The sequence below is a fragment of the Oratosquilla oratoria genome, chromosome 6, assembly GCF_046742065.1.
Source record: "Oratosquilla oratoria isolate Oo_2021 chromosome 6, ASM4674206v1, whole genome shotgun sequence".
In the NCBI taxonomy this organism is placed as follows: Eukaryota; Metazoa; Arthropoda; class Malacostraca; order Stomatopoda; family Squillidae; genus Oratosquilla; species Oratosquilla oratoria.
Genome location: NC_134782.1, coordinates 28615240 through 28631565, shown reverse-complemented (window position 1 = coordinate 28631565; position 16326 = coordinate 28615240). Strand labels below are relative to the sequence as shown.

The 16326-nt window shown below is 44.6% G+C and overlaps 1 protein-coding gene across 2 annotated transcripts in view; it reads left to right on the top strand.

The window, feature by feature from the left end:
- The window catches only part of Pxn (Peroxidasin), a 354608-nt gene that overhangs the window by 323928 nt on the left and 14354 nt on the right, over window positions 1-16326 (top strand). For both annotated transcript variants that reach the window (XM_076186627.1, XM_076186626.1), the window contains exons 7-16: window positions 2737-2915; window positions 9841-9955; window positions 11585-11760; window positions 12583-12717; window positions 13301-13492; window positions 13734-13895; window positions 14199-14314; window positions 14622-14770; window positions 15039-15160; window positions 15780-15873. In XM_076186627.1, coding sequence (XP_076042742.1) covers window positions 2737-2915; window positions 9841-9955; window positions 11585-11760; window positions 12583-12717; window positions 13301-13492; window positions 13734-13895; window positions 14199-14314; window positions 14622-14770; window positions 15039-15160; window positions 15780-15873 — 1440 coding nt within the window. The remainder of the gene's footprint in view (window positions 1-2736; window positions 2916-9840; window positions 9956-11584; window positions 11761-12582; window positions 12718-13300; window positions 13493-13733; window positions 13896-14198; window positions 14315-14621; window positions 14771-15038; window positions 15161-15779; window positions 15874-16326) is intronic.

The window sequence follows — 16326 nt, the reverse complement described above, 5'->3', positions numbered from 1 at the left end:
ATAAAATTATGAAAAAGAAAACGTGTAGGGCCTGGAGTTACCGGAGGAAAGGATAAATCTTGCTTGTCCTCTAACTCGGAACATGACCGTGGCTGTGCACTGCACTCTCCTACTTGGTGTATTGGTATCAATGATCCGTGCATGAGCCCCTGAATTGACTTTGCAAATACTGTCGAGACGAGGAATGCGGCCATCCTTCTTCCTATAACCCTCAAAGTGGTTCAGTCAGAACCAGTTACTCATAGTGACAAGTGGACGGGATTCCGCGCACGCAAAGTCTTGGATCCACGCAGCACATAACTGTGGACCGATTTTGCGGATGTGAATATATGCTGGTGTGTACACGCATGTGACTAATACATAGCTGAAGGAGGGTGAGAATCCTACGGCAGGAGGTGCATAGCTACGGCCGAAGCCGCCTCCTTTGGACTGTTAAGGCAGATAACTTCCGTCATTGCTGGGAATCTGAGAGGAACTCCGGATTCAAACCTCAACTACGCGAATGCGAGGCCAGCACGCTTCCGATTGCGCACAACAAAGAACAGTTATATCAAAACCATTTTGGTTGTAAAGGAAGATTTTTTTAAATTCTTACTTTCAAATACCCATGTGACACCATCGCTTTTCTGGTAATTCTAAGATTCGATGTGGACTGGGCTGACGATCTTTCAAGTGGACATTCAGGGATGGCATTTCTTCATCTGGTATGAGTTAATGAAGATAAAGTGATACCTTTGCTCCTAAGGGTTGTTTGAGCACCTGATTTTCTTACCAACCCCAGTCGGAGCCAAGCCCAAAGCTGGATAAAAAGTCTGGCTTTAGCTGGAACAAAATATGTAAAAAAGGTCTTCTGGACAAAAACATAGGGGTGCTAGCTTCGCTGCCACTAACACTTAGTCACTTGTGTTATTATTCCGTAGGCCCCATGCCTCTTCCGTAACTTATGCATCAGGTCAAGTTCCATTACTCAGTAACGAAGGTGAATTGAATTAAACTTAAACTTTTCTGCATTTTCTTCACGAATTCTGGTACAACGTATGATCTTAGGTGCACCCGAGGATTCCCTCAGGGATCTTCTTACATCCCACCAAGCCAAGTCTGCTTCGACGTCACTATTTAATTCATCCAATAACTTTGAACGTTACAAATAAGTGCCACCCTTTTAGGGCGTGACTTTACCTCCATGCACCAATAATTTTTCTCCTCCACCCTTTTCTCCAATCAGAAAGACTGTTATACTGTCTCAAGTGATACTGTTTACGCAAGCAGTTTGTCGCAAGCAGAACGAGCTCTGTGTTTACAAATCAGTCACATCAGCACCTCTCGATATCCCAATCCATATTTACAAAACACAAGACGGTAACTCTGCCATTCTGCAAATCTGCAACTATGCAACCCGCAGTCGGCCATTGTATCATAACAACCTAATAAAATGACTATAAATTTTACATTCCTTTCCTCCTACCCCTCGATCTACCTAAATGTCTACCTCTATCTACCGGCCTCTTACAGGGGACTCTTACCTTCTTTTAGAAAATGGTCCTACACACAGCAGAATAAAGACGCAGAGCGTTAACTATCACCAGAATGGAGAGATCAACGGCTTTGAAGGTGATTGTTAATCTATGTCACGGTTGATAATAAGTAATATTTTGCATCAGAGGATGCGAGTTCCTATCAGAGCGGAGGTCTCGACCCACTTAAACCTTGTTCACTGCAAGGGCCATTCCTTTAAGGGCCATTTACACGGTCGAACAGTTTGACAAACCTGGTTTTTCAGGCAAGTGTTTGAAGTGATGTTTGACTGTGTGAATGGGGTATTTGGTCGTCAAACACGTTTGTCGAACGTGTTTGACAACCAAATACCCTATTCACACGGTCAAACATCACTTCAAACACTTGTTTGACAAACCGGGTTTGTCAAACCGCTTGACCGTCTAAATGCCCCTTTAGATACACATAACTACCTTCCCTAAATTCCTAACGTTGTTGTTGTTTCTTCTGTACGTTGTTCTTCAAAGACCAAAGTATCCTCCTCAGACGGTCCTTGCTCATTCCTCTTCATGCTGTCATTGCCCATCTTTCTTGACTTATGCACATCATTCATTATCTTGAGTTTTTGGCCGAAGTGGTTCTGAATCTCCAACGGAGGGGGGTGGGGATGGGTGGGGGGGCAGGAGGTGTCTCATAGTAGGCTGGATTTTGGTCAACATGATAGAGGTATCTGACAATGATGATGAACAATATGTAATTTTTCTCTCTGATATAATGTCTGACATAAAGATTGTCGTATATTGTGCTGTGCAAAACTTGCCCATGTAAATATGCACGTGCAAACGCGCGCACACACACACACACACACACACACACACACACACACACACACACACACACACACACACACACACACCTATTTATATATATACATATACATATATATATATATATATATATATATATATGTGTGTGTGTGTGTGTGTGAGTGTGTGTGTGTGTGTGTTTGTGTGTGTGTGTGTGTGTGTGTGTGTGTGTTTGTGTGTGTGTGTGTGTGTGTGTGTGTGTGTGTCTACACACACACACACACACACACACACACACACACACACACACACACACACACACACACACACACACACACACACACACACACGAGACATATAATTTACTGACATTGCAGTAAAAGTCATCTAGATTAATCATATTTCAAGGTCTAATGAAATATTTGTCTCTCCGCAGGCGATTGGATTCCAACGCGCTGGTGTGCGACTGTCAGCTGATGTGGCTGGCGGAGATGGTGCGGGCCAAGGAGGGCCACACTCAGGTGGCCGCGACTTGTCAGTACCCGCGGCTCCTGCAGGGCAAGAGCGTCACCAGCCTCATGGACGACGAATTCAGGTGCAAAGCGAGCGAGCCAGGTAATGATGTCCCTCAGGGGAATTTTGTGTTTAGTCTGTTTGTTATTGTTTTCTTTCTTACTCTCTCTCTCGTTTTTCCTTTTCTCTCTCTCTCTCTCTCTCTTTCTTTCTTCCGTTTTCTCTTTATTCTTTCCTTCCTTCCTTCCTTCTTCTTTTTTCTTATTTCTCTCTTTGTTTATTATAATTTCTCTCTTTTATTTATTGTATTTCTTCCTTTTCTGTATCCTAATAGTCGTGTCTATGAATAATGTAAATGCAATCCAGAAGGGACGAAAAGTGCTATTTCCATTTACGAAACGCATAAGAGGTCTTCGTCTGGTCGCTACCACCCAGCACAATCCATTTTAACCCTGACCTCAGGGAGAGTTGGAAAAAATAAAATAAAAGTTGGAGTGGGAGTCAAATAGAAGCAAGATTATCTTTACTCTGGAAGTCCTCGCTCGAATGGTTGAGGACATCATGATTCTAGATTTTTTCTTCTAGAAGTGACACTCCCAACGACGGACCTCATTCTGGGAAGAAGAAGAGGAGGATGAGGAGGCGGAGGAGGAAGAGGGAGAGGAGGTGAATGAGGATGAGGAGGAGAAGGAGGAGGAAGAGAAGAGGGAGGAAGAGGAGGAGAAGAAGTAGGAGGAGAGGGAGGAAGAGGAGGAGGAGAAGGAGGAGGAAGAGAAGAGGGAGGAAGAGGAGGAGAAGAAGTAGGAGGAGAGGGAGGAAGAGGAGGAGGAGAAGAAACAGTTGGAAGAAGGGGGGAGAAGGAGTAGGAGAGGGAGGAAGAGGAGAAGGAGGAGGAGGAACAGTTGGACCTGGAGAAGGAGAAGGAGGAGTGAGATGCAGAGGGAAAGATATAGGAGAAGGATGGAACATAGAATAAAAGAGGGAAGAGGCTTAGAAAGAGCATGGGAGGAAGAGGAAGACATGGAGGAAGAGGACACAGAAGAAGAAGAAGAGGCTGTTGAGGAGGAAGAAAATAAAACTAAAGACAAGGAAGAGTATGGGGATGAAAAAGAAGAATAGAGGAAGAAGGAAGAAAAGACGGAAGCGGAGGAGGAGGAGGAGGAGGAGGAAGAGGAGAAGGATAAGCCACAACATCAGCAGATGTAGTAGTTGCAGGAACGCCCCTCGACTTCCGTGACCGCAGATGGGATGGGTACCGGCCGCCCCCGGGCGGATCCGCATCCTTCAGTCGGGGTGACCACGAATACATTAGTTTCCCATTTGCGGTCGGGCCCACCACAGGGCACCGAGTGACTCTGCAGGTTCCTGGCAGTGTCTTGTTGATCCTATGCATGTCTTGGAAGCTCAACCCTTCATCTCAAATTCATAACTTACCATGATATTTGCTAGTTATTGTGAAAAACGGAGCTATGTGGGGATAATCCCAGATTTTATAGAAACACAAGAAGCTTGAAACTAGAGTTCAGTCGAAGTCCCTTTCCCTACAGAGGGTTGTTGCGAAGATGAATGAAATCGCCTAGCAGGAGCAACAATAGAGGGAAAAGTGAAACCGGCGCGGAGTAGGCTACCCTCTACAAGTGACACGATAGAGATAGGAGTCGCCACCATAGACGAGGGTCCGCGCGCGGCGATGGGCCGAACCCGTAGGCATTTGGCGCCGCAAAGAGCGTGAGTGGGGAGGAATACCGGAGGAGGACAGTTTCCCACCACGACGAGTGAGAGAACCCACCTTCTCGTGAGATCTTGATGTTCTTTCCCGTGAGATTCTGGCGTTTCCCCCTCAATCTTCCACTTACGAGACCGTCTCGTATCTCTCACGACCCTTAACCTTCAACCTCGTCCTCCCCGCCCCTTCCTCGCCCATCTCCTGCCCGTGCGGCAGTTCCCCTCACGCCCACACACATGTAAAACGCCTTTACGACTTATCGCGCCTTTAAATTACAAGTCATACTTTTGTCTTTCTTCCTCTCCTCCACCTGCTCCTCCTCCTCCTCCTCCTACTCCTCCTACTCCTACTATTCCTCTTCCTTCTCTTCCTCCTACTCCTACTCCTTACTCCCTTACCCTCATACTTACCATCACCTTTTTCCTTGACCCTGACCGTCACACTCACACTCACACTCAACTTTACCCTCACCCTTACACTCGGACTCACCCTCACCCTCTCCCCCTCCCTCCCCCTTACCCTCACCCTCGCCTTCACTTTCGCCCTCACCCACATCCTCACCCTAAACACAACCTCACCCTAAAATCACCCTGCTCCTCATTCTCACCTTTACCTTCACCCTCACACTCAATTTCACCCTCAACCTCAACCTCTCCATTATCCTTATCCTTACAGTCACATTCACACTCACCTTTATCCTCACCCTCAACCTCAGTCTCACTTTCACCCTCAACATCACTCTTACCCGCAAACTCTTCCTTATCCTTACCCTTATTTTCACCCTCACTCTCACCCTCACCCTTACCTTCACCTCACCCTCACTCTCACCCTTACCTTAACTCGTCTCTTAAGTTCTTCAGACAGCTGACATAGTGATTTTGCTGGGTGATATGGTGGTCTAGTTGTTCTCGAGTGGCCAACGCGTGTTCGGAGGTTTGTGGGTTTGAGAGCTACGACCGGCTGATAATCAGGAAGGGCTTCATGCACCCACTCTGAGTGATGGCCCTTAGCCGCTGCTCACCTTGAACCTGAGATGACCTCAGCTTCCTCCGGGTATCGCCAAGTGATGTGGCTGTAGCGTGGACTCACCGTCTCCCGCGTGCACGTATGAAATGTTCCGGGCCACTTACAGGGTTAAGGTCCCGACGGGTTCCAACCTAGCAAAAATAAATAAATAGATAAATAAGTAGATGAATAAATAAATAAATAAATGAATAAATAAATAAATAAAAACATATTGATAAAAAAAATAATAATGATAAAAAAATGAAAAAAGCAACTGGCCCAGTGTAATCATTCCAAAATACCTCCCGGTGCTTCCCTGCAAAACGCGGGGTGCCAAAAACCCTTTAAGAAAATCACCTCCTTGCCGTCCATCTTCAAGATGCATCAACATCTTTACCTCTATCTGTAGGTGTAAACTCAAGGGGATGGCACTCGATCCAAGGAACAGATCCAAGTCCTCTCTCTATCAATTCTAAATATACCTATTCCACGTTTTCACATAAGAATACCTGGTAACCAATGATTAACTCAATGTTTCAACATAATCAAGTAAAACGAGAAAAGTTCCGTATTAATACAACATAGAGAAGAATCCAACGTTTCTTCCCAGAGAGGTTTATGGGAATGTCCGGGGATCGTTACCAGCCGCTGAGGGGCTGCGGGTTTCCAGCTGTTGGAGCTCAAGGTATCTCTTGTTGTCATATGATACAGAGTGACCCTAAAGTTTGGACACACAGGCGTTCCTTAAGGCGTCTCGTATCTTTTGATTTTCATTGCGCACACCTTTCCCATTAGTATGGCCCAGAAGAAGTAAAGTGGGCTAAGGCCTGGTCAACGAGGAGGCCATTTCATATGACCACGTTACTTAGTTATAGACAGTGATATTTCCTATATGTCCAGCCTTTAGGTGGGCACTACACGATCAATATCATTGCGCAATATTCCATATTGTGCAATATTATTGACAGTGTGGGGATGGTATTGAAGAATGACACAATATATTGAAGATATGAAATGCACAGGTCATCCCTACACCGTCAATAATATTGCACAATACGTAATATTGCGCAATAATATTGATCGTGTGGGGTACTCTTTAGTTCACCACCACCCAACTCCACTTCTCTCTCGTGCCACATGATTTACCTCCTCTTATCCTTGTATCACCACCTCCTCCTCTTCCTCCCCTTCCTCCTCTTCTTCCTCCTCCCCTCCTTCTCCTGCTTGTCCTCCTTCTCACCTTCTCCTTCTGTTCCTTTTCATCTTTCACTCTCTTTTTTCCTCCTTTTTCTTCTCCCTTTCCTTCTCCTTCTTCTTCTTCGCCTTTTCCTTCTTCTTTTCCTTCTTCTTTTCCTCATCCTTGTCCTCCAATACCTCAAAGTGCTCCATCTTTAAGGGCGGTGTCGAGAATAAGTCGAGGGCCACTTGGGGACCAGCCTCTCAAGACTGAGTGTCAGGATATACATTTGGAGGAGGAGGAGGAGGAGGAAGAGGAAAAGGAAAATGAAGAGGAGGAGGGATCGGGAAGCAAACGGACATGGAATAGTGGATTCATGCCGATGTCACGCTATGCGGCGGTGCCAGATGAGGTTAGATGATGGACAAATGCAATCAGCTTAATGAAATCACCTGGCGACAGCAGCCAGAACTTGATATAACGACCACCATCTCCCCCCTGGTTGAAACACTCTCATAAATTCTCGAGTCTGATGACTCCCAATAAGGGAGACTTGCTACAGCCAACAGCAAACCGCAACGCCGGCGCCAGTGTGACACTATTCTTAATGGACGCGAATAAACGAATAAGGGAAGAGTATGTCTGTGGCTTCATCAACTCCTGCTGCCGAATGGTTTTATAGAGGTGAATGGAGTAGCCTGGCGGCCGATAGAGTGAAAGGAGAACGGCCAACCGGTACATAAGAGATTATTTCTTAGGTCATGGGATTTTTCCTCATGAATTCGACCATCTATCCACCATGGTTAAACTGGTTAATCGTGATTGTTAGTATCATTCTTTTAAACTGTGAGACTCCTGCCAGCTAAGTAAAGTCGTCTAGTATTGACAAAAAGAATAAATATATAAATAGAATCAAATAGCCCCACCACGTGTGGGGCCTTTCTTTCCACCCAAGGTTCGCCGTAGGTCGGAGAGGTCAAAGAGGGTCAGTGTATAATCAGCGAAACGAGAATCAACACACTTCGGTCGTCGCTGTAGCACTCATGGGCCAAATCAAAACTTAAACATACAAAGTCTGGCCACGTGCAGGGGGCGGGGCCTAAGAGTGACGTCATGTCGTATTTGTCTGAGGTCACAGTACATTTTGAGTTTTCGTGACGTAATGTCGTCTCAGAGGACATTTGCATAGTGTGAATGTACATGTAGATGTAGAATATATATATATATATATGTATTATATATATATGTATATATATATATATATATATATATATATATATATATATATATATATATGTACATTTAGAATATATATGTAGATTGTACAAGATTGTCACTTCACTCTGGAAAGAAAACTAACTATATGATGCCATAAAGAGGTGAAACAGTTGACTAACTCGACTTGTATCTCGACACGAAGGCTGCCTGGATGATGGTACCTTGCACGCCTGCACATGAGGTCGTAACATTAATTTTCTTTACGAAATGGACTGACTTGTTCTTATTTAGATCTTGATGCACTATGCTAACTCTTTCTCCTCCTCCTCCTCCTCCTCCTACTCCATTTCCTACTCCTCCTCCTCCTCCTCCTTCTCCTCATGGTCCTTTTCCTCCTTCCTATTTCCCCTCCTCCTTCGCTTCCTACTCCACCTCCTCCTGCTCTTCCTCTTTCTACTTCTCCTCCTATGCCCGTTCCTCCTACTTCCCTTCCTCCTCCACCTACTCTTCCTACTTCTCTTCTTCCCCCTACTTCTCCCTCCTCACTCCTGCCCCCTACTTCCTTTACTCCTACATCTCCTACTCCTACTTTTCTTCCTCCCCCTCCTCTTCCTCCTCGTCCTCCTCCTCTTCCTTCTTCCTACCTCCTCCTCCTCGCCCATCGTCACTTCACATTGATAAGAGACCCAAGTGCTGTCGGCTTATCGGAAACCTTTCGACATAAACCGATGACGTCATAACGAGGGACAGAGGAGGAGGAGGAGGAAGAGTGGGAAGTGAGTCTTGGCACTTTTTCCTTCGCTTGGTGTCGCCAGCCCATCTCGAAACTAATCCCTTGTGTACCTGGCGATCTTTATCCTTTTTATTATGGCGCCGACCTATTTGTACCCGTTGTCGCGCATGCGCAATGCAAGGGCGTGACTTCCCTTACAATAACTCGCCTCACCATCCCACTCGCACGCAGTGGGAAGTGAGAAACCCCTGGCAAGGCATAACCCTATCCATTGCCGGCAAGCCTCTGTTTATTCATTAGGCCGACGTTGGATTGCTGCCCCGCCTGGCCAAGGCTGTCGAGTACCAATGCAGCGGGTCACGGGGCTCGAACTCACGACCACCTGCTCATGAGTTCAAGATGGTAGTCACTGGGTTACCGCGCTGGCCAACAAACCACCCAAGAAAACGAATTTGAAAATTAGGTCTCCATCCCATGCCCTATAGCCGTTGAAGGGCCGATTTCCATCTCGATGAAAATCAGCTGTCATAGACATACAGTAGTCATCAAGTAAACAATTTAAGGTCACTGCATAGTCATACTACTTACTCGTATTCATCGTTACGACCCAACGCAACGGCTTTGCCAACAGATCAGCGTCTCCTGGCGTGAGCTACTTCCTTCCAGTGTGGTAGGATGTACAGGAAAGTATTCTTTATATACCATGTAGGTAATAGTGTGGTTTCTCTTTTTTGTATTAATTTATTCTTCTTTGCATTGATCTTATTTATTTATTTGTTTATTTATTTATATTTCCTTAATCATCTATCTATCTATCTATCGACTTATTTATTTATTAATTTTTTCATTCATCTATTTACATATTTATTCATTTATATATTCATTTATTTATTATTTTATTAATGTATTTATTTATCTATCTTTATATTTATTTACTTATTCATTCATTTATTCATTCATTCATTCATTCACACATTCCTTTTTTCATTCATACATTGATTGATTGAATGATTGATTCATTAATTCATTTATGCACTCATTCATTCATTTATTCATTCATTCATGTACCTATCTATTAATTTATTGTTTTATTTGTCACCCTTGAAAACGATAAATGTTGAGCACTATACTGTATATCTTTCTAAACCTTTTGATCTCTTGTTCGCAGGCAAGCCGTACATCACCGAGGAGCCCTCCGACGTCGAGGTGACCTTCGGCGGCACCGTCTCCTTCAGGTGTAAGGTCGAGGGCGACCCACGACCCGAGGTCACCTGGCTACACAAGTAAGCAACCACGCAGCTCCTTCAGGAACTTAACAAGGCTTACTGGCCCATGTTCACACTAGCGGTGTCAACCGCAGCGGTTCAGTCGTAATGTAAGTCCATGGAGGCGTTCACTCAAACCACGCAGTTTTTCCTTGACTATGCGGTACCGCCGTGGTGTCCGCGCGGTTCAAACCCTAAGTGTGAACAGAGGCTACAGGCTTAAGAAGGAAATGGTTAAAAATTGGTTTACCAACAAAGTAGTTAACGAGTGGAATAGACTTAGTAACCATTGAGCGCTGAGACTGTTGATTGAGGGTCAAAAAGTGGTGTTCGGTTGTTGAAGATCCCATTTCATTTTTGGCTTTACTTCTGTTGAAAAAAATGATCAGGCTTTGTCCAAAACAAGAATCCTAGAAATGGCATTACATTTTCTCTTCCGTTGAATTCTTCTTCTTTTGGAAAAAAAAAATAGAATGCAGCAGTAATAGGCCATTATTCCTATAACGAGGCTTCCTAAAAGTTTAAAGAATTTAGTAAGGGAGAAAAGAGTTGTCACCATATACAAAGTACATACATACATACATATACCAGAGGCTTTTTTTTCCCTTACACGGGGGGTAGCCAAAAAGAATAAAGTATAAACATAATAATGACCCGGTAGAACCCATTGGTGTCATGGTGTTCGTTACGTTATAAAAGAGTTGGTGTGCTTGCTTGCTTTCCTTATAACTGTAAATGAAGACATATCTATAGCAAGCAATATATATGACGTCCTTATGAATGCAGGTCTACCAGCTGTAGGTGGAATCAAGGGTTATTTCTTAATATCCATCGTCTGAGGACTCACAATTTTTTGCACCAATGTGTTGTCAATACGTCTTTCTTGACTATACATTTTCTAAGACATTTTCCTCGTGATTATCAAATCATCGTAATAAATCATCCGAAGACATCAATTTGGGCCGTGACAGGGAAGGTCGAAGAATAAAGGTCACTGATAAACAAGGTCACACTGATAACGGCGCAGCTGGGAGTTGACCCGGAGGGCAGAGACGGTTCCAGTATGTGGCTCAACCGGATCCGCATTTCGCCGTTTATGGGAGCGGACTCAGTGAATATTTGCATTTGCAATTATTTGGGTCTCGCCTCTTGCCATCGCGCCTGCCTGCGCCTCGGCAAGTGATGATCTTCCTTGGGATGGTCGCGAATTCCCCAACGGTAGCAAAGATGATGATGATGATCTTCCTCGGTGATGTGATGATTTGTCCCAAAACCTTTGGTCAAGACATTTTATAATTGGGTACGCGCAGTGTCATGACCCAGCTCTCAGTCTCCGTTCTTACACAGATGCACACTCCAAGGGCCATGTGAAGAAGGGCTCAAGAAGCGCAATGTCCTTTATGCGGGGGTCTTTTGTAAGAGGATGGGTGGTGACCCTTGCTAGAGGGAATATTCGAAACCACACACACACACACACACACACACACACACACACACACACACACACACACACACACACACACACACACACACACACACACACACACGTAAATCACACATATCTATATACCATACAGGTGTGTACTGTATATGTACATATATTTCATTATCTTTGTGGATTCTGATGTGGCCCCTTTGTACACCCAGCAATGAGATCGTTGAGCAGACCAACCGCTACCGCGTTTTGGGCGACGGGACGCTTATGATCAAGGACACCCAAGGAGCTGACGTTGGGTTCTTCGAGTGCCGAGCCAAGAACACGGTCGGAGAGGTGAAGTCCCGGAAGGCCAAGATGAGGTATCGCCACACACGTCATGATAATGGTAAACGGAGACTTCACACGGTTATTGTGGGTGCGGGAGTGTATTGCTTGTTACAAGTGAGGTAGTTTCCGCAGGTACACGTCCAGCAGGGTCGTGCCGTCAAGGTAAGCAGTGCCTACCCTGGATGAAACGGATCAGCAGCTACATTTTCCTTCTGGGGCACAATATCCACCTAATCTAACATAATTATTTTGATTATTCTGGTTATTTTCATCATTATGCGTAAAATGCATTTTACTCCATAAAGGTTAAGTTACCTACCTTGAGTAGTTACTGATGGCATGTGCCTGATGTCCAGATATAAAAGAAGAAGAAGAAAATAGACAAGAGTGATATGTACCTCTTCTAAATTGTGTCACCAAACAGGCCATTTGCATGGAGTGCGAGGAGGGACTCCTGTCACTTGAAACTTCTGCACAAATTTAATCTAAGGGCACACTTTGACGGTTCTCTTCTCCCCCGCATCGTTTTTCAATTTGTTATTTAGTTCTTTCCTTTTTGATTGATGGTTTGCAGTTTACAAATTTCATGTATCTTTACAGCTCAAATATTTCGTGCATTTTTAGTTATACTTTTTTCGATACATGGCATGTCATCCCAAATTTTATGTTATTCTTGAAATAAAATTTATGGCTAGCGTGTAGCCTACTGTACGTTGAAAAATAAACCCTTGACCTCTCCCATACTTTATTATGGCTACCGATAACTTATTTCATCTTCTTTGGCAAAGGAAATGTTGAACCCAAATTGATGACACGGATCCTTTGGGTCTTTGGCCAACCTCATCAAGCGTCCTCAAGTGTCCGCTTATCCCGTTCGCAGAATCCCTGAGATCTCGAGCCATTGTCCGCGGGAATGCGGCCTTCCCTGCCTCAGGAAAGCCCCGGATCGTCAAGGCGCCCGTCGACCTCGAGGTCAAGGAAGGGCGCCATGTTGAGCTCGAGTGTGAGACCACAGGTAAAGTGATCAGGCGAAGAACTCCAGCACCTCCGTGCCAGTTGTATTTTTACATACATACATACATACATACATACATACATACATACATACATACATATACACGCACACACACACACACACACACACACACACACACACACACACACACACACACACACACACACACACACACACACACACACATATATATATATATATATATATATATATATACTTATATACGCACGTATATACATATATGTATATGAAAATAGATAAATGAATGTGTATATATACATATACATATATATATATTATACATATACATATATATATGTATGTACTGTATATATATACATATATATATATGTATATATATATATATATATTATATATATATACATATATACATATAAGTGTGTGTGTGTGTGTTTATCACTTATGCAGTAAATTCTTCACAGGGAACATCCACTCCTTTATTGCTATAAAATAGGATGAAAAGGTATTCGCAAATTTAATCCTTTACTTAGATTGGCAACATAAGAGTACTGTCGTATCCATTTTGAAAATAAGTCATCTAGAGCACCTTTTCCCCCCACAGGACATCCGAAGCCAGTCGTAGCGTGGACGGTGGACGACGCGCCCGTGGTGACCGGTCCGCGTCTCGGAGTGTCGACACAGACGGGGAAACTCACGATCGCTTTGGTCAAACGGAACGACGTCGGGACTTACCGCTGCACCGCGACCAATCCTGTCGGCCAGGTGTCCGCTGCGGCCGTGTTGACCGTTCTGGGTAGGTGGTGGACATTTGAAGGGCCACACGAGTTTAGTCTTAATGGTCCGCTGCAAGCCTGTCCTATCCCCTGTAAGACAAATACATTCCTTGCACCACATCAGGATGGCCTTATTAAAGCAGCCAACTATCTCTGTATGAATAAGAAAGGAAAATCCCTCTCCTTAGATTTAAGGTTAGGACTTTTAGTGCCCTGTTCTTGCCCCTAGGAGTTACCTCACTCGTTGTCTTCTCTCGACAGTACCTCCTGTGATCACCAAGGAGCCCGTGGATGTCTTCGCCGCCCGAGGGGCCGTCGCCGAGTTCTCGTGCGAGTCTGAGGCGATGCCCCCGGCCGTCTTCTCCTGGTACAAGGACGGCGCCAACATCCGGCCCTCGGAGCGGTACATCATCTCCGTTGGAGGTAAGGCAAGCCCATGTATAGGGAAAGGAAGTGTTTCGGGTTGTTCCTAGACTCTAAAACATTGTGACGCACATTGTGTATGTGTGTGTGTATGTATGCATGTAAATGAAGGTGGAAAAAGAAGACATGGTTCTAGTTCCGAGATCCTTCGTGACCGGTTTCTATCTTTCTTCAGGAAGGAACCCGGAACTAGATCCGCGTCTTCTTCTTGTTCTACCCTCTTTAACTTGTCACAATGTTTCAACAATATATATGAATGTAGTACCCGTGCACAGTACATCTGGACGACTTTCTTTACTTCAGGGAAGACCCTTCGAGTGCAGAACGTCGGAGTGAACGACGAAGGCGACTACACGTGCAGGGCCACCAACGGGGCCGGGTCTCAAGAAGCCTCAGCCAGCCTCTTCATCAGGGAGAAGGTGGGCCACATACACACACACCTCATCATTAACTTTATTCTAACTCATTCCGCACCTGACGACGCTTTTAATGCCTCTCTACCTCTCTCTCTCTCTCTCTCTCTCTCTCTCTCTCTCTCTCTCTCTCTCTCTCTCTCTCTCTTTCTCTTTCTTTATTTTATTCTCTTTCTCACTTTTTCTCTCCTCTCTTTTTCTTTGTCTCACTCTCTTTCTCTCAAAGGTAAGTACTCCCATACATAACCATTCGTATACTGTTATTGCTTCCAACAAGGGACAAGGAGAGGGTCACGCTGTCGTTCGCTTTCAGGTGGCCCCGTCATTCCGGAAGGAACCTCGTGACGTCACAGCTGTCCACGGGGAGGACGTGTCGATGCCGTGCCACGCGGACGGGCGGCCCCCGCCCATCATCATCTGGAGGAAGGACGGCCACGCCATGGAGACCACGGACAGATACAGGTCCGAACAGATGAAATGTTTCCGATTACCTGTGATAGAGATAAGGGATGAGCATTAGTATATTGATATGTATTTAAAAGCTGATAGTGTTTTTAGACATAAATTGGTGCTGTACTTGTTTAAAGCTGAAATTTGCAAAGCAATGCCTGCGAAAAAAAAAAACAGAATTCTGTCTCATTGGTCTCTTACGTGCCCCTTTTTTTTTCTTTTTTTTTACGGACCCTACCCTCATATTCTTCTAGTAATACAATTTCGTCCCTTTTCCTAGGATTGAGGACGACGGATCTCTTTTTGTATACAATATCACAAAGTCGGATGAGGGCTTGTATGAGTGCAGTGCCCAGAACAATGTCGGTTTTGCGTCGGCCCAGGCAACACTCACAGTCCAAGGTAAGAATGTAAGGCATTCTTCTTTTTTATATTCTGGCTGCCGCGATCCTATCTTATTTCAACTTTGGGGCACCTCTTTTGAAGCTAAGGGGCTTTAGTCTCTCTTAATAAAGAATAAAATTTCATAAATGATCAGTACCAGACATTAGTTAATAGTTTTACTTTAGTCGATTCTGCGGCGTTTGATCCTCATCCATAACATGTCAGAATTATGGTAACATACATATCTTTTGGTGTTGTCGCATGAAAACAACAACTGGGTATGGAAACATGAAATACTTAACAACTAAAGTACAGTTACATAGTTTCTATATACCATAGGCCAGGTTCGCGTGCACACAATAGCTACCTCGCTTTCAGTACAGGCAATGTCTTTGTGGACGTAGGTAAAGTTTGGCATATGGTAAACTAATCGGTGCTGTAGTCCACTAGGTCAGCTTCCTTAGCAAAGAAACTTAGAGACATGACATCATGAAACAGAAGTACGACAGACGGCATTCCATATCCGTTCTGTCTCAGACCAACTTCTTCATGACATCATATCGCCAGTTTTCTTTTCGAAGCGACCTGCCCTATTCTTGCTCAGACCTTGTTGACAAAAGGTTTCCTCTGCATCCAGATCAACCACGCGTCCATCCTGGGGATCAATTCTTCGGGGAGAGCTTCAACGAGGCACGGCGTCTAGTCAACCAAGCCCTCAACGACACCATCACGTATGACTATTCATTGTCTCTGTTATATACATTTGAACCCTTTGCTCTCTCACATTCCTAGACAACCATATGAACAAGAAGACTCTCCCATGTAACGACGCTTTAAGCCACTTAGCCAACAAGCATTTCGACAATTCTATCTAAGTACCAAAAGGTCTCTTTTCCTTTATGAGGGAGGTACCCAGCCAAGGGACGTACCTGCCCCACATTCATCCCACACCCATCCTGCACTCTTTTATTCCCCTTTCATTTTAGCTCCCTGTGGACGAAGAGCCATTCTTACGCCCAGCCCAATTTCTGGGTCAGAATCCAAAGCAAGGACCTTCAGCCGAAAATGAATTATCCCATCTCTTTGTTTATATTGTGACCCTCCCCCTATCCCCCTCCACATCCCCTCACACGTAAATAAAGAATGCAAGGAGACATCTCTTGGGGCCAAGTCTATTTGTCGTC